At 41.4% G+C, this 21,506-nt stretch overlaps 2 protein-coding genes across 7 annotated transcripts; one reads left to right on the plus strand and one right to left on the minus strand.

Annotated features, from left to right (window-relative positions):
* The first annotated feature begins 1,640 nt into the window (after positions 1-1,640).
* Positions 1,641-5,741, plus strand: adad2 (adenosine deaminase domain containing 2). Of its 2 annotated transcripts, none has more exons than XM_058087051.1 (12): positions 1,641-1,916; positions 2,130-2,248; positions 2,385-2,493; positions 2,587-2,707; positions 2,778-2,858; positions 2,946-3,074; positions 4,041-4,176; positions 4,248-4,418; positions 4,494-4,711; positions 4,783-5,017; positions 5,124-5,256; positions 5,318-5,741. In XM_058087051.1, the coding sequence occupies exons 2-12, from the start codon at positions 2,142-2,144 to the stop codon at positions 5,426-5,428; spliced, it is 1,551 nt and encodes a 516-aa protein (XP_057943034.1). In that variant the 5' UTR covers positions 1,641-1,916; positions 2,130-2,141; the 3' UTR covers positions 5,429-5,741. The 2 variants fall into 2 exon arrangements, with proteins under 2 accessions (XP_057943034.1, XP_057943033.1); XM_058087050.1 differs by having other exon boundaries at positions 1,642-1,910; positions 5,318-5,740.
* Positions 5,391-21,413, minus strand: LOC131138256 (adhesion G-protein coupled receptor G4). 5 transcript variants are annotated; one of them, XM_058087047.1, is made up of 30 exons: positions 19,250-21,413; positions 18,790-18,917; positions 18,061-18,298; positions 17,710-17,979; positions 16,471-16,568; positions 16,330-16,391; positions 16,212-16,263; positions 15,476-15,504; positions 15,244-15,398; positions 14,958-15,157; positions 14,778-14,845; positions 14,676-14,718; positions 13,398-13,420; positions 13,179-13,324; positions 12,977-13,106; positions 11,042-11,142; positions 10,763-10,967; positions 10,525-10,690; positions 9,976-10,113; positions 9,801-9,899; positions 9,667-9,712; positions 9,476-9,579; positions 8,286-8,407; positions 7,947-8,215; positions 7,769-7,883; positions 7,612-7,690; positions 6,677-6,878; positions 6,392-6,493; positions 6,176-6,316; positions 5,391-6,099 (listed from the first exon to the last, which is right to left on the minus strand). In XM_058087047.1, exons 1-30 carry the CDS (start codon positions 19,314-19,316, stop codon positions 5,966-5,968), a joined length of 3,732 nt encoding a protein of 1,243 aa, XP_057943030.1. In that variant the 5' UTR covers positions 19,317-21,413; the 3' UTR covers positions 5,391-5,965. The 5 variants fall into 5 exon arrangements, 4 of the variants coding, with proteins under 4 accessions (XP_057943030.1, XP_057943029.1, XP_057943031.1 ...); XM_058087046.1 differs by having other exon boundaries at positions 9,774-9,899; XM_058087048.1 differs by lacking the exon at positions 6,677-6,878 and having other exon boundaries at positions 6,392-6,458; positions 9,774-9,899.
* Positions 21,414-21,506: the final 93 nt, after the last annotated feature.

Consider the following 21,506-nt stretch of genomic DNA (forward strand, 5'->3'; position numbering starts at 1 on the left):
TCAAGTGTCAGAAAAAAAACGCTCACCATGCTAGTGGTGATTATTTTCACACATGAAAAGAACACTCACACACTAACACACACACATGCCCCGCAACATATGCTGAATAAAAAAATGCTATCTATCAGCGTTTCACAGTTTTCAGTGGACCATCTTCCAACACAAAAAGCTGTGACAATTATCTGAGTGTTTGGAGGGTTGTTGTTGTTTTTTTTTTTTTATATTAAAGAAATAAACTGGGAAATCTCCGGGCCTTTAAGCGAATGCGTGGGTGTGAAATAATACAACAGATACGTACAAGGAGGGAAAACAAGGGGGATAGAAATAGACAAGGGACGCTTCACATTGTGCCTCAGCAGGGATGACTTCAGAGTTGAAATAAATACAGTTGGATTTCACTGGTGCAAATAAGGCCTCTCATCGATGCAGCATATACTGTAAGTGTGGTTGTTTAGGTGTGAGGTTTAATCTTTCTCTCTTATGGTGCTTATATTAGTTAAGCTTGCATGTGTGTGTATTGTATTGTGTACTCGATTTCATATTCATAGAAGTCCACAAACCGTTCTGTATCTATTTGCTTATTTACTGCAGCTTTACATAAAACATGACAAGATACGCCCTTTCATTCCATATAAATACTAACATCCACATGAATATCAGAGTGCCAAGGCAGATTTGATATTTATTCAGCTGTGCAACAAACATCCAGTCGTGTTAAAAATCATCTTTTTGGATGCCATCTTTTTTTAGTTGTTTACATTTTAATGTACAGCAGAGTATTACAGCCACATTGAAACAAAAAAAGTTGTACATTTATGAGAATAAAGTCGTAATATTATATACGTGTCAGGGGGAAAATAGAGCATAGCTCTTCAGGTAATATTATGATTTTTTTTCTTGTAAATTTATGACCTTATTCTGGTAATTTTTCAATTTTTTTCACCTAAATGTGATTTCTTACTTTATAGTCAAAATCTCAAATGTCTTTCTTTACTGTACTCCACTGTACTATGTAAATATCATGTAAAACGCAGTACTTTGTAATATGTTTCACAAGATAAGTTGGAATATTTTATCATTCATCAATTGGTTAAATAAAAATACTAAACTGCAAAAGTTGTCATATTGGTACTAATACATTTATACATTCCAATTCCGTACCATTCACCTCATATTCCCTGTCTCTACACATATACCTCACTCCGCCTTAGAAGATGATTAAAGTAATGCATTCTGATGGATGTTTCTTTTTACAGAATATATTTAAAGGCCCCAAAGATGGCGCCAGCGGCATACAATCGACTGTAAAGTATTTAGTAAGTTCATTTAACTGCACTGCTAACTTATTTAGTTACTTAAGAGCAATGTGTTCAACAGTGTTCCATCACAAATACTACAACCACAGTAATACACAGTGATTATAGAAAAATAAGACTTACTTAGCGGACTTTGTAACAACTTAATCTGCAAACTCATTTCCGTGGTTGAGTAAGGCACTCTTTGATTGGTGAAAAGGTATCAAATGCCCCACACCCCACCAATCAGGGAGCAATTTATTCTTTGGTGTATAATTTATGCGTCAATTGATTTGCTACATGAGAGGGACCAAGTTTTGGTAAATGCCAGTCAGCAACTTCGACACCACAGAAAACTAAAACACACAGCAATGGTGCACAATAAAAGTATTCGTGGCATATACACTCACCCGCCACAGCACTTATAAGAAGCGCTGAATTCATTTCCTGGTTAAGAGTAAGGTGCTCTCTAGTGGAGACGGTTTGTTACTGCTGAACCAATCAGAGGCTGTTTTAAACTTTGGTTCATAATTCGCTTCCGGTCACTTTTTGTTTTGAGTAAACTGGCGCCATCAGTTACAATTCGACCACATTGACGTCATTCACTGCTCTGTGGTGAGTGTGAGTGTTTATTCGTATATTTATTTGTATATTTATATGAATTAGACGCCATGATAATGGGTAGTTGTTTTGTTTATGCTAGGAATGATTGTAAGAAATATAATAATAATAGCTAGTTGTTAGTTTTTGACTTTATTTTAGCTTGGCTAGTTTACTAGCAACAGGGGCATTTAACACCATAGAAATTATAGCTTGTGTTTAATTTTGTAATAGGTGGATAAAGGCATGATGAGTGAAGAAAAACGCAGTCCTACGAGAGGTGCTGCGAGCTTAAACCACAGCAAATGGAACCATAAAGGTCCTCAGGTCCACTGGATGGATGACACTTTAAAGTATGGTGGTTGAGCATTCTGTTGCTACAATTGTTTATTCAGACATATTTTTAATATAGCTCGTTTCCATTCAAATGTGCGTATCAACAAAAATATTTGCTTTTGTTAATTTAACCCAAAATTTGTCTGTTTTTAGCGATGATAACAATGTGAGTGAAGAGGGTTGCAAACTGGCAACGCAGAGGATGTCCACCCCAAAACTTGCAGATGTGCTTGAACCGAGTACATTCTTGGTTCAAGATGAGGTAAAGAAACAGCAGATAATGTGTGACATTCGAGACAAAATAGATACAGTTCATAAAACCTAAAATAAAGATTCTCCTGTGATGCTTCTTAAGGAAGAAGACTCGAACGAACTGGCTTTCCTTTGTATGTCTGGCATGTCTCTTATTGAGAGCGTGTCGTCAGATGAAGAGAAGACCAAGGACTCTGGGATTGTCGTGGGTGCAGAGAGCGAAGGTGCAAATGTATCTTTAAAGTTACCTGTTTGGTTATTACCTTTGTTAATGTTCTCACTCTCTGTTTACAGCCTGTCCTGATAACCTTGTCAAGAGTTCCACTGAAACGTCAGCCGAACTGGAAACTTCATCTTCCCCTTTGCCGGATTCGAGTTCTGTTTAAAACATCACTATCATTACACCTGTACCTAATTTTGTCGCCATTGAGTTGTTCATTATAATCGACTTTGTCTTTTTAGTTTGGGATACAGACTTCCACAAAAAGCACATGGCGGCAATAAGCAGTGACAAGTTTGACAGCCTCCTGAAGATGTGTCCGAATCTTTACGACTCTAAGAGCCACATGGCAGCATTTGTAATTGTAAGATGTAAGTCACTTGTCTCACTATGGTTATCTCACTAAATTACCGTATTTTCCGGACTATAAGTTCATAGGTTGGCTGTTCCTGCGACTTATACTCCAGAGCGACTTATAAATGAAAAAAGTGTTTATGTTACATAAACACTGGACACCTTTTCTGTTCATGTTTATTTTTTGTGTAGCTGAATAAGCATTGTGTTAGCATATCTTACACCTATTCAGCCTGTTCTCTATTCTTTTATTGTTAGAACTTGCCTTCCAAGAGGACGTAATGTCTGTTTTGGTCAAGTAGTTTGTCAAATAAATTACTCGTAAAAATGCGACTTATACTCCAGTGCGACTTATGTATGGGTTTTTTTTTCTACCTAAGTATGCATTTTTGGCATTGTGCGACTTTTACTCCGGAGCGACTTATAGTCCAGAAAATACGGTAATCGACTGAAAAACAAATCGTTACCGTCCAAATACCGTATTTTCTGGACTATAAGTCGCTCCGGAGTATAAGTCGCACAAGGTCAAAAATGCATAATTCGGTATAAAAAACATACATAAGTCGCACTGGAGTATAAGTTGCATTTTTTGCAGGTAATTTATACTTATAGTCCAGAAAATACGGTATTTGGACGGTAACGATTTGTTTTTCAGTCGATTACCGTATTTTCTGGACTATAAGTGCCACTTTTTTTTCCTAGGTTGGCTGTTCCTGCGACTTATACTCCAAAGCGACTTATAAATGGGAAAAATATTTATGTTACCAAAACCAAGAGGACGTAATGTCTGTTTTGGTCAAGTAGTTTGTCAAATAAATTACCTGCAAAAAATGCAACTTATACTCCACTGCGACTTATGTATGTTTTTTTATACCGAATTATGCATTTTTGGGCTTGTGCGACTTATACTCCGGAGTGACTTATAGTCCAGAAAATACGGTAGTCAGTGATGCTGGTTGACATCCAATAATGTTTGGACACAGTGGGTCAGACATGTGATCGTTACCAAGTGGTGGCGCTAGGAGCCGGCCGCTTGAGCTGCACAAATTGGCTTTGCTTCAACGGCAACATCGTACACGACTGTCACGCCGTCATCATTGCCAGGCGGGCACTGAGGAGGTACACAACGTGGTAATCATACCTGATACTTGTGTTTCGGAGTGATGACAGTTGTTGTTTTTTGTCTTCAGGTTCCTCTACAAGCAGCTTCTGCTCTTCTTCAGCGCCGATCCTGGGGTTAAAGAGCATTGCATATTTGAGAGCAGCACAGACGGACCACAGCTTCAGCTTAAAGCGAAGACCAGTCTGCACCTCTACACCAATCAGTGTCTTGAAGGGGCTGCTAAAAACCTCCACTTGAGGTTTGTTGAGTTTGTTCCTGTGTGTGCAGACAATTTTCACCTTATTTGTGTATTCATCAATGGAGTCTGCGTTAGGGGCCCGACCTACAACAACACATCGACCCCTCTGAAGCTGCAGTACCATGCCAAGAATCAGCTCATACCGGCCTCCTACCTTGAACCGAGCTACTTGGGCGCCAAAGTGTGCAGCATGTCGGGCAGTGACAAGCTGTGCATGTGGACCTTTGTGGGGGTACAAGGCGCTTTGCTGAGTCACTTCATCCAGCCAATCTACATCACCAGCATGGTGCTTGGTAACGTCACACAGCAAACATATTCCACCGACATATACTGGGGATTTAATGTGGACACTGTTACCATGCAGGGGGCCAGAAGATGTACGTACACAACATGGCAGAGATAACCAACGAACGTCTGGGCGAAGGCTGGGACAACATCCTACCGGCATGGTACAAGAAGCAGAAAATCATCTTTCTGCACTGCGATGAGGTGACAGCCAGAGAGGGGTGGCCGCAACATGACGTCCTCAGCATCAACTGGTGTCTCGGGGACAAAGACATCGAGGTGGTGGACAGCGGCAAAGGCCTCATTGATGACAGGTAGTGTCGAGCACCTGCAGAGACCTGTTTTGAGAAAACTAAAACAATAGAAAGTTTTCGTGAGGTGTCAAACCAAAACATTGAAACCTCCATGATCACCTTCCAGTTCCCCTTCCATGAGCGGACCCGGCTTCTCCAGTAGGCTGTGCAAGCGAGCTCTTTTCAGTTATTTCTGCCAAGTGGCCCCGCTGGGGGGACATGGCCACTTGCTGGGTCTGCCCACTTACCACAGTGTCAAGGTGAATTTTTTTTTTTTTTTTAAACCTGTGTGCCCAACTCAGCAGACTATCATGTGTACAGGCGGAGGCGTTGGTCTACCAGACGGCCAAAGAACTGGTCAAGCAATACTTCCTCGGCATCCATGCTGGTCCCTGGAACGCCAAGAAGCTGGTGAACTGCTTCAGTGCCTGAAGACACTCCTTGAGGTTTAGTTTGTGTTTAATCTCTTCAAGCTCCGTTGGTAAACATGTTTGGTTATTTAAAGCTACATTTTGGTGCATTGTTGCCGTCTATTAGTTCAAAAGTATACGTTTTGCACCGTTGATATTCTATATAAAGCCAGTTTGGCGAAACAGTGTAATTCACAGGTTTGTGTATTGATTCCCTTTATTATACATACGTATACATAGCTGTCAAATATTAATTTAAATTGTTTAGCACAGTTAGCAACAAAGCTAAACATAAGCACAATGGACATATAGTATGTTATAAATGCAGTAAGTGTTATAAATAATATTCCAAAATGATCAGCTTCATCAAAGGACCATGAGTCTGACTTGCATCATGTTGTGCGTTTTTGTGTGTCTCATAGTCACAATGTCTCCTCACCAGTTGCTTGGCAACAGGCTCCTCCTTGGTCCTGATGTAATGTTTTCATAATTGCATGATGCTTTGTGATACTTAGCAGAAACAAAGAACAATAGTGTTTCATGATACAATTAGGGAGACTTAATGAAACTTTTCAGTGTCGATGCTGGGTGGAGGGGGGTGTTTTGTCACCCTTGTGGTGGGCTCACACGCAGTGCCACCACCTGAATGGCTCATCTGGGCACGTGGAAAAGTCAGGGGATTCATAAAATGACCTGCAGGATTGATTTACATATCTCAATAAGGGCTGTGTAAATCTCCAATGAGATGTACATCAGTGGTGGTCCTCACCCAGGTCAGGTCTCTTGCAGGACCAGCCCCTCTGGCTGGACTCGGAGGAGGCCGAGGTGCTGTCGGTGGAGCTGGATTTGATGGAGCGGACTGACGGTAACCTTTGTGCGGGTTTGGCAACGGACACAGAGTGGCTCCACTCTGGAAGACAGCAAGTCCAACGTTCACAAAGCCAACAATCTATTGTGGATTGACATTAGAGTGGGGAAAAAGTACCTGAGTGCTCTTCAAGTCGAAATTTCCCAAAACAGAGATGGATCCTCCACTGTTTTCTGACATTTTCCTTCATCAGACAGTGGAAGAGAAAGATGAACATCCCTAGAAAATGAATAACAGAAACAGAATTCCACCTAGCAGGTAAGAATGTTTTGTATTCTAAATGAATTTTATGTATAATTACAATCATTTTTAACATATTCTTAAGTAAAAATCAACAGAAACCTAAGAGCCACCTAAACATAAACACCAAAGTACCTCACCACACTGTCACTGCTTTTTTACCTTGCATGGTGTTAAGTACAGAGAACATATACAGCAGAACCAGTCGAGCCGGCCCCCATGTAAAAAAACCCACAGTCCATGTGAGTCCCAGTAGTAAAGTGAGAGTGGCGATCCCTTTTAGGTCGTGCATCAGTCCTCCACGTGTCCCACTTGGACCTTTTGCCCGCATGTGGCGAATCTGGATCAGGACCACCACAAAAACCTTGTATGATAGTTAGAGAAGTATATTATTATTATTATTATTATTGTAGTAGCAATTTTACAGTGTTATTATTCTTATTGGGTCAGTCCATTAAAATAATAGATGGAGTTATATTTTGCATTATTATTTTTATCTATTTTATTACATTACCAGACCTTTACTATGGGGAGTTTGCATTAGAAAAACATTTATCGTCGTATTAGTGCATTTTTTTTTATTAGTGGTAAAAATAGTAGTATTCATTAATTTTCTACCGCTTATCCTCACTGGAGTTGCAGGGGTGCTGAAGCCTATCTCAGCTGTCTTCGGGCGACTGGACTGGTCGCCAGCCAATCACAGGACACATATAGACAAACAACCATTCACACTCACATTCATACCTATGGACAATTTGGAGTAGCTAATTAACCTAGCATGTTTTTGGAATGTGGGAGGAAACCCACGCATGCACGGGGAGAACATGCAAACTCCACACAGAGATGGCCGAGGGTGGAATTGGACTCAGGTCTCCGAGCTGTGAGGCCTGCGTGCTAACCACTTTACACCGTGCAGCCTAAAATAGTAGTGTGTTGCATTTTCAAGAATATATTATACATCCATCCATTTTTTTATGCCGCTTATCCTCACTAGGGTCATAGGTATGCTGGAGCCTATCCCAGCTGTCTTTGGGTGAGAGGCGGGGGTACACCCTGGACTGCTCGCCAGCCAATCGCAGGTATTGAGTATGACTTACGGCAATATTAAAGAGGAACATCAACAAGGCGTAGGCGACCACAGACACGTAGAAGGTAACGTCGTCCTGAAGCCAACAGCTAGAGACATGATGGGGGGAAAATAACTTTAAAGGCAAATATGGTTTTCTCTCCGTCGGTGCTTAAATGTCAACTTACAAGTTGTCGGAGTTGTCAAGTGACTCCGTTCTGGTAAGAGCATCGTTGTAGAGGTGGCTGCCGTAGGCATCTCTGTTCACCACGAGCACCAGAATACAAATGACCAAGGGGATACCTGGAAGCACCATGACAACCATGTCTAACTCTCAGCATTAAAATATGGCAGCCTTTAACTCACCCCATCCCAGAGCACAAAACTTGAGCATGTAGGACGGCACGTAGACGTTGAAGACCTTGACGAGGGCGAAGTACATATTGACACCCTCCAGTCCCATCCAGGTAAATGACGCCAGTAGGAAGTAGTGGAGCGTTGCTGCGGCGGCCATGCAGAGGCCGTCTATTCCCCAGGAGGAGAGCCAGGAGTCGAGCAAGAATGCCAGGTTCAGACCCAGCAGGGCCAGCGAGAGGTTGATAAGGATCTTGGAGGGGTAGTCTCGACGGAGCTTGCTAAAGGAGAAGAAGAAAAGATTTTACGTCTTAAACGGTCCGACCTTCTAATAAGATCTTGGAGTCTTACTGAAAAGCTGTGTACGTGAGGACCGTTATTCCCAAAAACAGTGAGGAGACTCCACATCCACAATACGTGATGATCGTCAGCCTATGCTCATTAGCTTTGTCCACTGGGGCCCTGGTGACATCCTGGACACACATACACAACAAACACATATATTGATATTGTTAATATCTCCAATATCTGGAGACTGGACATAACATTAGGTACACCTGCACAAACGCTCCAATACAAGAGCTGTATCAATAGAATATGCAAACATATGTATTCATAGACATATGTAAATCCTATTAAAACCTTGTGAGAACATTATTGTATACAAAATCCAACTAAAATCTTACAGTATCTATCGATATCTTTGGACAAAATCCTCCAAAGGCCTTTTGAAAATATTAATTTTGCATTTTTCTACCACTTATCTTCACAGGGGTGCTGGAGCCTGCTCCAGCTGTCTTCGGGCGAGAGGCGGGGTACACCCTGGACTGGTCGCCAACCAATCACAGGGCACATATAGACAAACAACCATTCACATTCAAGTCTCATTTTATACAAAATCCGACTAAATCTTTGTGAGAACACGATTAATTGTTACGATTTCTACTGATGTTTATAATTAATGTTTTGCATTAATTATGTACAATTTGGGAGAAAAACTATAAAAAAAATACTGCTAAATTCTTATAAAACCATTTATCGACTGGAATTTGTTTGTAAAAAAAATCCTACAAAAGTTTTATGCAAACATGATTTTGTACAAAATCCTACTAAAATCTGAGACAATCAGACAATATATATACATATGTATATGTGTTTTGGGACACATATCCAACTAAATCACATGACAGTTGTAAATACACAAACTATAATGCCTTGTAAGAGCCTTAATCTAATCTTTTGTCTGACATATATGTGCAAAATCCTACTAAATTTTCATGCAAAATCCTACTAAAGTCTGACCAATATATTTTCTAAAGAATGCTACTTTAAGTCTTGTAAGACCATTTCCTACTTTTACAAACTCCTACTAAAGTCTTGTGTACACATCTATAAATACATTTTATACAAACGTATACTAAAATCTTAGGAGAACATCTACTTTGTTCAATATTGTACTAGTCTTTGCATTAGATAATGCAGGTGTACCTAATGAAGTGTCCAGCATGTGTGTACTATATGTAATAAATAGAAAGCGGTACCAGAAGAACTCCAAAGTGTGTGAGATGATCACACAAACATGTTGTGAAATCCAGGCTGCTGTTGTGTTTCCTGCAACCACGAGGGTCCCATCCTCCATGTCCGTCTGTGGGACAACACACACACACACACACACACGTTACAAGGTGACAGCAAAGTGATTAATTCTTTTTTTTTTTAAATCAGCTCTTACTGTTTTCATTGAAGTTCCAATACACACACTGTGTGTCCATGTGTTGCTGAGATAGAGATATAAACGTATTAAAGGTGCCCAATAGTGACCTTTAGCGGCGTTCTTACATAAATAGGTTGGAGGTGGTGCAGTACGATTTTAATGTCAACTTCAAGGTCTTGTATTTGAGAGGTGGCGTTGCTCACGCTGGCTGACACCACAAAGCTGTTCAGAATCTGCTTCTGGTGGTTGTCCTAGAAACAAAAACACTACATTTAGTCATCACTCATAGACGTTTATTGAGAGTTTGGATTCCTATGATCGGGGTACCCTGAAGAGTTGCGACACGCCATAGAACTGAAACTGGATCCTCTGCGCGCTCTGGTTGGGCGGGAAGCTGTGTTGCAGAATGGAGGGCAGGGCTATGAAAGCCACCGTGTCTTTAAGAGGAAGCCTGTTTAGAAAAATCTAAAACATAAACAGTAGTTAGACAATCACTAGGTAGTGGTTAGCATCGGTTTTCATCGGTCAGGAAGGGCATCCGGAATATAAAGGGTTCAATCCAAAAATCAGTATGTGGATCAAAAGGATCTGCTGTGGCGACTCCGAAATCCGACACTTTCTACGACACTGACATCAAAAGTCATCCCTCATTCATCACGGTTAATTGGTTCCAGAACCGACTGTGATAAGTAAATATCCACAAAGTAGGAATCCTCATTTATAAACCTGTTTTTTTACATGATTAGAGCCCTCTACACATGAACTAACACCCCTATAATCACCTTTACACTCATACAGAAAAAATAAGCCATGATGAGACATAAGACTCATACAGTAAATGTGTTCCATCATGTTCCCCCAAGGCGTTGGTCCTACCTCAGGCTTGGAGCCCGTCCTATCCGAAGACACTCCAAAAGTCAAACCAGCAAACTCTCTTGGAACCACGTCCACCATTGAGACCACCACGGCCGGAGCGACAAGATTTGACGAGTTTTCCATTCCCACCATGCGGTCTCCTACTGCCTCTGTGATGTTCAGAATCCTGGAGGGTTCCACAGAGAAGGTAAAATCTCAGTTTCTTCCTCTATCTTAATACAGTTACATATTACATTACGTATTAGTGAAGGGTAAGAGGAAGCTGTGAGACTCCAGTATGTCCGAGACGGTGTTGATGACTGCCGTGCCCAGGACTGGCGTCACCATGCTGACGTTCACCACGTCCTTCAGCTTATTGAGCACAGTGTCCAGCTCCTGGTAGCTGAGGTTGGAGTGGTTCTTCAGTAAACCATGCATTATCTCCATAACGTCCATGGCATTATCTGCACATCAATCATTTACAGTAAATTTTTGAACCATTCACAAACACATTTGACAATATTGAATTAAAAACTACCTGGAGTGACTTCCACTTGGTCAAGATCAAGGATGGTTTCCACCACTATAGGGCACTCTTGGAGGTTTGGGGCCATCCAATGGGTGCTGAAACTCAGTTTACTAGTAGAGGAGTACATTTACAAATTACATTGTTCTTGTCACATATTTTTTGTTCTAAAAAGATCTTCATACCATTCTAGTTAAAGGTCGAAAAAGATTGTGCGAATATATCTTGAGCAAGCTTCTGCTTTTACAGCACCGACTGAGTCAACACACAACACATGTAAATATATACCAGCGGATGTAATCAGAACTCAAATAGACAAATTTATTGAAGCGTTCATGTTGACACACGCTATAAAATGAGCTCCCTGCAGGTCACAGCGGTCTTAAGTACACACTCTGCAGTGTGTTCTCATGGGAAGAAAACAGGACGGAATATTGCAGTACAAATAAATAGATGAATATGAGAAAGCTTAGCCATAAATATATAAAATAACCATTCAGACTGCTTGTTTTCATTAAAGTTATCTATTGTTATTCATTTTGTAAAAGAAAAATTGTGGTGTGAAAAAGTCCTGATTGCATGTTGGTCAAACTAATTTAAATATTACTAAATATATATTATATTATTTAAAAAATCCATCTACCTGTTCTCAAATTATTTAAATTATTTGTACAAATTACTGTTTACGCTGTACATTGTTGTTCATATTTGATGTAATCTATTCATTCTCCACATTCTTATTTATTATTTATTATTACACGGGAGCCAGGCAACGACATTTCGTTGGCAATTTCACTGCTGTGTTATTGTGCAATGACAATAAAGAAAGTCTATGTCTATCTCTATGTCAATTAAGAAATCACTTAAATGGGTCCTGCCTGCAACGATGCAACAGTGGTGAACCATCCCGGGACCTTCCCGAAATTACCCAAAAAGTGCAGCGACGACTCATCCAACAGGTCACAAAAGACCCCACAACAACAACCAAAGACCCACAGGCCTCACTTGCCTCAGTTAAGGTCTGTGTTCATGACTCCACCACAAGAAAAACGCCGAAAACCAGATTTGTCTCGATTTTGCCAGAAAGCATCTTGATGATGTCCAAGAACTTTAGGAAAAGTAAAGCCGCATTTCAGAAAAATAACATAATGAACAGTAAAATATTGTGGAGGTAGTGTGATGGTCTGGGGCTGTTTTGCTGCTTCAGGACCTGGAAGACTTTCTGTGATAAATGGAACCAAAAAATCCTGAAGGAGACTATCCGGCCATCTGTTCTTGACCTCAAGCTGAAACCAACTTGGGTTCTGCAGCAGGACAATGATCCAAAACACACCAGTAAGTCCACCTCTGATTGGCTGAAGAAATGTCTTGTCTTTGTATTATTTTTATACTAAATCCGACAGTCTTACTGTAGGATCTATAAAACGATAGTTGTACAAAATATTTCCCAAGAACCTCAATGTACTAATTTTCCTCAAAATACCAATAAGGATTTTAGATACATCAGTACTTTTAGTTAATCAATTATTTTTGTATAAAATCCTACCAGGGCGGCACGGTGGACTAGTGGTTAGCGCGCAATCCTCACAGCTAAGAGACCAGGGTTCAATTCCACCCTCGGCCATCTCTGTGTGGAGTTTGCATGTTCTCCCCGTGCATGCGTGGGTTTTTCCCGGGTACTCCGGTTTCCTCCCACATTCCAAAAACATGCTAGGTTAATTGGCGACTCCAAATTGTCCATAGATGAATGCGAGTGTGAATGGTTGTTTGTCTATATGTGCCCTGTGATTGGCTGGCGACCAGTCCAAGGTGTACCCCAGCTGGGATAGGCTCCAGCACCCCCGCGACCCTCGTGAGGAAAAAGCGGTAGAAAATGAATGAATGAATGAAAATCCTACCAAAGTCTTGTGAGAAGATATATAAATTTTGTAGTAGCCACGGTCTCACCAGTGTCTTGTGCCACTGCGTTGAGGGTTTTTCGGGCAAGGCTGAGAAGCATTTTTCCCTCCTGGAGTGACGGGCCACTCAAAGAGACCTCTTCTTGTTTGCTGACTCTCTGGCTGACAGGTCACGTTCACTGTAGAAGCAAGACACAAGACCAGGTCATGTGACCATCTTGAAACAGTCATCCTTTTTATCCCGGGCTTACAGATGCGGCATATTTCTATGTCTTCGGTCTCTATGGAGACGGAGCCTTGGTTGTAAGGCACCAGGAGCAGATCTCGTATCTGCTGTTCAACTTGCTGGGGGTCTGTAAGCCACATCTTCACCTCAACCTGGAAGATGAAGCTCTCTCTGTGATGACGACATGTTTTATGTAAGGTCACTTCATGTTAGTTCAGTGGGATGTGTTGTATGGGACATATACCTGGACACAGTGTTTGAAGACACCTAGAAAGAAAAAAAAATACTGTATTATTTCCTCGTATCAGAGAGTATTGGGTGTGTAATGCAGTGTGTAAATGTATAAAATGAAACGTAATAATAGGAAATAGTGTATACAGTGGCAGGGGGCTCACCTGCAGAGAGCACCAGGTATTTACTGTATTATACAGGGGCCTTTATTTTTACAAATATTATTTATTCATTCATTTTCTACTGTTTATGCTCACGAGGGTTGCGGGGGTGCTGGAGCCTATCCCGGCTGTCTTCAAGCGAGAGGCAAGGTACACCCTGGACAGCCAATCACAGGGCACATATAGACAAACAACCATTCACACTCACATTCATACCTATGGACAATTTGGAGTCGCTAATTAACCTAGCATCAATTCCACTCTCGGGTATCTCTGTGTGGAGTTTGCATGTTCTCCCCGTGCATGCGTGGGTTTTCTCCGGGTACTCCGGTTTCCTCCCACATTCCAAAAACATGCTAGGTTAATTGGCGACTCCAAATTGTCCATAGGTATGAATGTGAGTGTGAATGGTTGTTTGTCTATATGTGCCCTGTGATTGGCTGGCGACCAGTCCAGGGTGTACCCCGCCTCTTGCCCGAAGACAGCAGGGATAGGCTCCAGCACCTCTGTGACCCTCATGAGGATAAACGGTAGAAATTGAATGAATTAATAATTTAAGTTTTGACAGAGGCTGCACAGCGATGGAGTGGTTAGCGCGCAGGCCTCACAGCTAGGACACCCGAGTTCAATTCTACCCTCGGCCATCTCTGTGTGGAGTTTGCATGTTCTCCCCGTGCATGCGTGGGTTTTCTCCAGGTACTCCGGTTTCCTCCCACATTCCAAAAACATGCTAGGCTAATTGGCGACTCCAAATTGTCCATAGGTATGAATGTGAGTGTGAATGGTTGTTTGTCTATATGTGCCCTGTGATTGGCTGGCAACCAGTCCAGGGTGTACCCCGCCTCTCGCCCGAAGACAGCTGGGATAGGTTCCGGCATGAGGATAAGCGGTAGAAAATGAATGAATGAACCTAGCATGTTTTGGGAATGTGGGAGAAAACCCACACATTCACGGGGAGAACATGCAAACTCCACACAGAGATGGCCGAGGGTGCGATAGAACTCAGGTCTCCTGCATGCTAACCACTCGTCCACCGAGTGTTTGTTGTTTGTTTTTTTATTGGACGATGCACGATGTTGGATGAGGCAAAGTGTCTGTTAAAATGGAGGCCATGTTTGAAGTTTTCTTACCCCATCAGAAACCGACAGGTCCCACCCGCGGCTGAGTTTAAGTCTGTGGGCGACATGACCAAATTGAGCTTAGGTAGAAAAAGCGAAAAACATGAACGTTACCGTTGATGTTTGGGAAGCAGCTGAAGGCCTAGCACCGTCATCATGTGATCGGGTAGCGTGTCGTTGAGCTGTGAAGATAAACAAAGACTAGCATTCATCGTTTAGACACACTCGACCATGAGAAATGAGAAACCAAACGTTTGACTGGTACTGTAGATGATATTATGGAGGGATGCTCACCCACGTGGCGAGAATATCCTCCGCTTCACACTCTCCTCTTATCGACACGTTGACCTTGACCTCAAAGTACAGATCACTTGAGAAATTTGAGGATGTCTCAGTGAAGGCGGAAGTAAGCACCGATGTCATCATAGTGAAGTTTGTGACGGGTGGAGATCTTGTAGTCACGGGAGGGGGAACCGTGTCAGGGGAGAAACTAGCTGGCGGAACATAAGACTATTAGCATGTGTTGTCATGGTAACCCAAAGCATCCCCTTTGATGTTATGAAATGTAGGCTTTCCCTACCAACAGGCGTGGTTTCTATGCTCGCTACGTCCGCCAGCACTTGGATCAGATCACCGAAACCATGATAGGGGGTACCCAGGTTGGCGTGCATCGTGTCCTGCACCGCTGCCACGTCCGCACAGGGGATGACGCTCACGTAGACCAAGCAATCAAACCTACAAAACACAACACAGACGTTAGTGCGGTTCATTTTTAAGCTAAAGTGGCTCATAAGACAAGGAAAATATCTCACCTGTTAATATTGGAGGAGGTCCAGCGTACCTGAGGGATAAAGGACACTCATTCATTCATTCATTCATTTTCTACCGCTTTTTCCTCACGAGGGTCATGGGGGGTGCTGGAGCCTATCCCAGCTGTCTTCGGGTGAGAGGCGGGGTACACCCTGGACTGGTCGCCAGCCAATCACAGGGCACATATAGACAAACAACCATTCACACTCACATTCATACCTATGGACAATTTGGAGTCGTCAATTAACCTAGCATGTTTTTGGAATGTGGGACGAAACCGGAGTACCCACGGGGAGAACATGCAAACTCCACACAGAGATGGCCGAGGGTGGAATTGAACCCTGGTCTCCTCTGCGCGCTAACCACTCAATCGCCGTGCCGCCTTTATAAATCCAATATTTTCATAATTAGAGCATAGAAAACCTGTTTACAACCTTCTACATGCAGCTGTTAGAGCCCTCCATACATACAATAACACCCCTATAGTCACATTTACACTCATATTACCTATTATAGTAGATACAATCAGATAAAATAAGCCCTTTAAGACATAAATAAGACGTATGTATGTTTCAATAAATATCTTCTGGGCGTGTGATCAGGAAGTGACATCAGGGATTCAGAGGTGCATGTTAAGTGACGTGCCGTCCATAAAGGACACTCTTCATCCATAATTTATACAGAATAAATACATGAAAAATAAATATAGAACAGTCTTTAATATTAATGTATGCTCACCAGTTTGCCTTGACTCAATGTTGTCAGCATGTTTGAGTCTTTGGCGCTGAATCTGTTTAAAACAAAGTTTTGTTAAAGAACCATGAATAAGTATTGATGGTCCAATGAAGTGAGATACCTGACAGCTTCATAGACAGACACTCTGTGTAAATAAATGTTGGACGGGAGCACATCTCGGAGCTGAAAGAGTCAGAAACATGTTGAAAAGCGTCATTCAGCTGGTCATATTTTGGTGATGTATTATTGTGTAAAACAATACCCAGCGATGTGCAATGTCTCTGGCCGTGTAGAGCTCCGTGTTGTTGCCGTCATATCGAATGATGCTGAACTTCACGTTGACTGTGTAAATGGACCACTCTTATTGCGGTGATGGGCGGATGAAAAACACAAAAGTAGGAACTGGTGGGTTAGACTTTAGGGAAAACCATGTGGCTCGTTGGTCTAGGGCAGGGGTCTCAAACACACGGCGACACTAGTTTGAGGCCCCCCGCCTTGATATGAAAGTTTAATGTTAGTGCGGCCCGCACAAGTTTGATATTGATGCTGTATGGTATCATGTACCCGGAAAAAATTATTACGTTTGATTAATGTTCATGTTAAAGGTTAAATAACTGTTAATAGTTATCCTCCCTATCCATGTGGAAGTTGTAAGTTTTTGGCAATTTTTTTAAGTAAGTGTTTTTTTAGTAAGTGGTAAGTTTTGGCTTTTATTGTAGAAAATCGGAACCAAACTACTGAAAAAGTTAGTATATTTTTCTGTTTTTGTTTTTTTTTATAACCTGATGCGGCCCAGCCCTGCCCAGACCCTAGCTCCAGTGGCCCCTAGGTAAATTGAGTTTGAGACCCCTGGTCTAGAGGTATGATTCTCGTTTCGGGTGTGAGAGGTCCCGGGTTCAAATCCCTGAGCCCAAGCCCTGAGGGCTGATTTTGACAACATTGAACATATATATACAAGTAGTGCAATATGACACAGTACATAAAAGCCATGTGATTGATGCCTCGTGTGTACAGTAAACGCCATTGATTGGCAGCCATATTTGTTTAAGTGACCTGAAGACAGGTGGTCAATATTTAAAATGGGAGCTGACGGCATAAAGGAAGAGCCACCATGGCGTCTGCTGCTAAAGTGGCTGTAAAAAAAAAACGGAGGAATAAACACTGGAAGGCTGAGGAGCTGACGTAAATGCAGCGTTACTGGTTGAGAAATAAGTGTTAAGAGAGACATTCAATGCCATCATTTCAGTAGATAGTATCGATGGATGAATGGATGGATTGGTGTTAGACGAATGGGTGAACACATGAACAGAGCAGTTGGTCGCTGGATGGATGGAAGAAGGGCGGATGTTGAGAGAAAGATGGCTGGATGAATGGAAGGATGGATGGATGGACCGACAGACTGATGGATGGAGGAATGGTAAATGGATGGATAAATATCTCTTACTGTATGATATGTTTCATGTCTAAGCTGAACGTGTCCCAGGTATCATCATGTACTGACCACACTTGAGCGTAGGGTCAGGGATGGGGGCACACACCCGTGTGTCCCACAGGTGGCTGTCCCACTGCAGCAGGTCTCCCTCTGTGCACTTGAGTGACGTCACTTCCTGCCTGCTGCGCTCTTGCCCCCACAGTCGAAACAGGGACACAGTGCCGGTCAAGATGGTGGACGGAAGGATCTGGACTTTTCCGTCCACCAGCTCGTGGGCGGCACCCAGGGTGAGCGTACCATTCGGAGCCGGTTTGCAACAGGAGGGTGAAAAGTCTTGTACTACCGGAGAGAAGACGGGAAGGTTGAATAAAGACATTATGTGCATTTTTTACAACGGCCAGCAGGGGTGGCGCCACCTACCCGCCATGAGGTCCATCAGGGTCCCATTGACATAAAGCAGAGGCCTGTCTTTAGTATGAGACCATGTCATACATAGAGAATGCCACTCCTTTACCCCAAGGCTGATTGGGAGGGTGGTCCACTCTGTGCCAAACAACCAGACCACCAAACAATCCCTGCAACCCCCCACGCCAAGACCTACACACTGGGTGTCAGGATAGCGGTACATGAAGGCTGTCCACTGAGTTCCAGCTGGTGCCTGGAAAGATCCATAGATGGATAGATTAGATGGGCGAGAGGCGGGGTACACCCTGGTGGTGGCCAGCCAATCACAGGGCACATACAGTATAGACAAACAACCATTCACACTCACATTCATACCTATGGACAATTTGGAGTCGCCAATTAACATAGCATGTTTTTGGAATGTGGGAGAACATTTGCATGTTCTCTCCGGGTTTTCTCCGGGTACTCCGGTTTCCTCCCACATTCCAAAAACATGCTAGGTTAATTGGCAACAATGGTTGTTTGTCTATATGTGCCCTGTGATTGGCCGGCGACCGGTCCGGGGCGTACCCCGCCCGAAGACAGCTGGGATAGGCTCCAGCACCCCCCGCGACCCTCGTGAGGAAAAGCGGTACAAAATGAATGAATTAATTAGAATGATGGAGTATTTTCATAACTCTAAATGTTATTACGAATAAATAAAAATAAAATACACAAAATAAGTTTTTTTCTCTTGGCAGGCACCTTAAACTTGAGGTCCAGGCACGCAGTGAGGTGGTTCAAGGTGGGGATGGAGACCCCGTCCTCTAGTCTCCAGTGGCTGCAACCTAAGTTGAACTCCGCCACTTTGCCCCAAAGGCTGAGAAGAGGCGCTGAAGGACGACAAAATCAGAACAACATTAGGTGGGACGTGTGAGAAATATATCATGTTTTTATCTCTTTTATTTTTTTTTTTATTGAAGATAAACATGCTATGACGTGATGGCTAAAGTACACACATCCATTATTTTGACATGTAACCTGGCTTTATATAAAGCGTGTGAATGGTGATTGAAGTCCTGCACACTGTTTGCTTTACATTGCAATCAAACTCATTTACAATATGCATACACCCTAAGACTCATCTTACAATTAGACATAAATAATAATAAAAAAAGGGTTTGAACTTAACAACTTAAGCAGTAAATTAAATAAAATATCCTACCTTGCATGCTGGTGGAGAAAGTGCTGCACAGCAGAGCGACAAACAATATTTGTAGATGAAAAACCATCACAAACCTAAACAAAAGGGGAGGATTTTCACCATCATAATACGTTTATGATTCTAAGAAATTATTTATTCTCAACATGGTGGTTATTGTTAGGATTAAAAGTAATTAAAACTCAATTAGAACATTGTACTTACCTGGTTAAAGGGTCCTAACGTCCGAGTTTAACACCTCTTCCACTCTGACTATAGTAGCGTGTGTGTGTGTGAGGGACATTTTTAGAGCAAGGCATCATTAAGCAGAAAGAGAGGGGGGGTGGCTTATCATACAATTTTTTTTTACAGCTTAAGACACACATTGTAAATGAGGTCACTCCCCACGTACTACTACAAAATACCTAACATTCATAAAAAAGAAAGAAATAAGTTAATAAGTAAATTTCCGTGAAACATGATTCCTTATTTATGAATGGAAAAGTGAAAAAAAAATTAAAGTTTTAACAAGTTTTAACATTATTAGAGCCCTCCAGACATGAAATAGCACCCCTATACTCAACTTCACACATGTATTACCCAACAAAGTAAACATAAAAGAAGACATATTGGACATAAATAATAAACCAACCACATTGAGAGAGATCCATGTTGTTGTTTTTTCCCGCACAGCATAATTCATTTGAAAACTGCTTCATTAAGGCCAAGGGTCTCAAACTCAATTTACCTGGGGGCCACTGGAGCTAGGGTCTGGGCAAGGCTGGGCCGCATCAGGTTTTCCAAAAAAAAAAAACGCATTTATTAAAAACAGAAAAATATACAAACTTTTTCAGTGCTTTGGTTCTGATTTTCTACAATAAAAGCTCTGATAAAACATTCCACTGTTCTCAAATATCTTAATTTAAATTTTTCTGCAGAAAAATAAATCAACAAATCGAGAATAAAGAAATCAATCAGTAATAAATAAATAAATAAATATAATAATAATAATAAAACCGGAAATAATAAAAACTTAAGAAACCACATATAGTTGGTGGGTAGACAAATTATTTTTTTCAGATTAAAATGAACAAAGCATTATTAGAGCCCTGTAGACATGACAAAACACGACTATAGTCACATTTATACTCTTTTTATTTACAACATATTGCGCAACTGCAGGGTCTTGAGACACATGCTAACTCGCAAACTAGAGAGCTAGCAACCTAAACGGTAGCCTTCAAGTTATTTCCTTTAAACTTAAATAGCCAAAAACTTACCACTTCCACACGGATAGGGAGGATAACTATTAACAGTTATTTAACCTTTAACATGAACATTAATCAAACTTAATCATTTTTTCTGGATACATGATACCATACAGCATCCATATCAACATTAAACTTTCATATCAAGGCGGGGGCCTCAAACTAGTGTCCTGCGGGCCACATTTGGCCCGCGGGCCACATGTTTGAGACCCCACATTTAGGCCAAAAATAGGCAATATTTCTTTAAAAATGTATGTTTTTGACTAAAAATTGGCTGTAGTCAAACAATTTACTTTTGAAAGATTGTGCTAAGAGTGAAGGCGCAAATTTTGAAGACATCTTTTCACATTTTGGAGGGTTTGTTTGCATGTTTTATCCCTCCAACTACCATTACAGCTCACTTTTACATCAACATAACAACTGACATAAAATTAGGTAAAGTAAAAAAAAAAAAATAAAAAAAAACAGACACTCTACAATAAAGATATGACTCTTGAACATTTTATAAACAAGTTTATTTTGGACTGAATCGCACTCATAGCAGCATAACTGTTCAAATCAAAGCCTTACTTTTAGAACAATCCGAGCCGACCGTTTAGCTTTAATGCTAATAACACTTTAGCATCCGTTATGGAATGACACAATGATGTAGCATTAGCATGCGCCGTTAAGATAAGCAACTGTGGGCTAACTGTTTATCAGGTTTACATCATTCAATGTAATATTAATCGTAGAAATTATTAAACTATTACATCCAAACTGGACTAGAAGTCATAAAATACGGAATTTGACAAAAAAAAAAAAAAAATGAAATGAAAATGTGTTACTTTTGTCTTTGGTGGTGGTGGTGTGGATATGCGTGATATTTTTGAATCACATCACAGTACTACTATTATAACGTCTCTATGATTATTTTTTAAGATGCTAAAGGTTCAACCTTTACAAATAAATTTTTTTTTTTTAATGGGTTTTCCCAGAGTTCAGGTTTTCCATTGATAAAAATGGCCGCCTTG

This window comes from Doryrhamphus excisus, chromosome 11 (assembly GCF_030265055.1).
Source record: "Doryrhamphus excisus isolate RoL2022-K1 chromosome 11, RoL_Dexc_1.0, whole genome shotgun sequence".
NCBI classification, from domain to species: Eukaryota; Metazoa; Chordata; class Actinopteri; order Syngnathiformes; family Syngnathidae; genus Doryrhamphus; species Doryrhamphus excisus.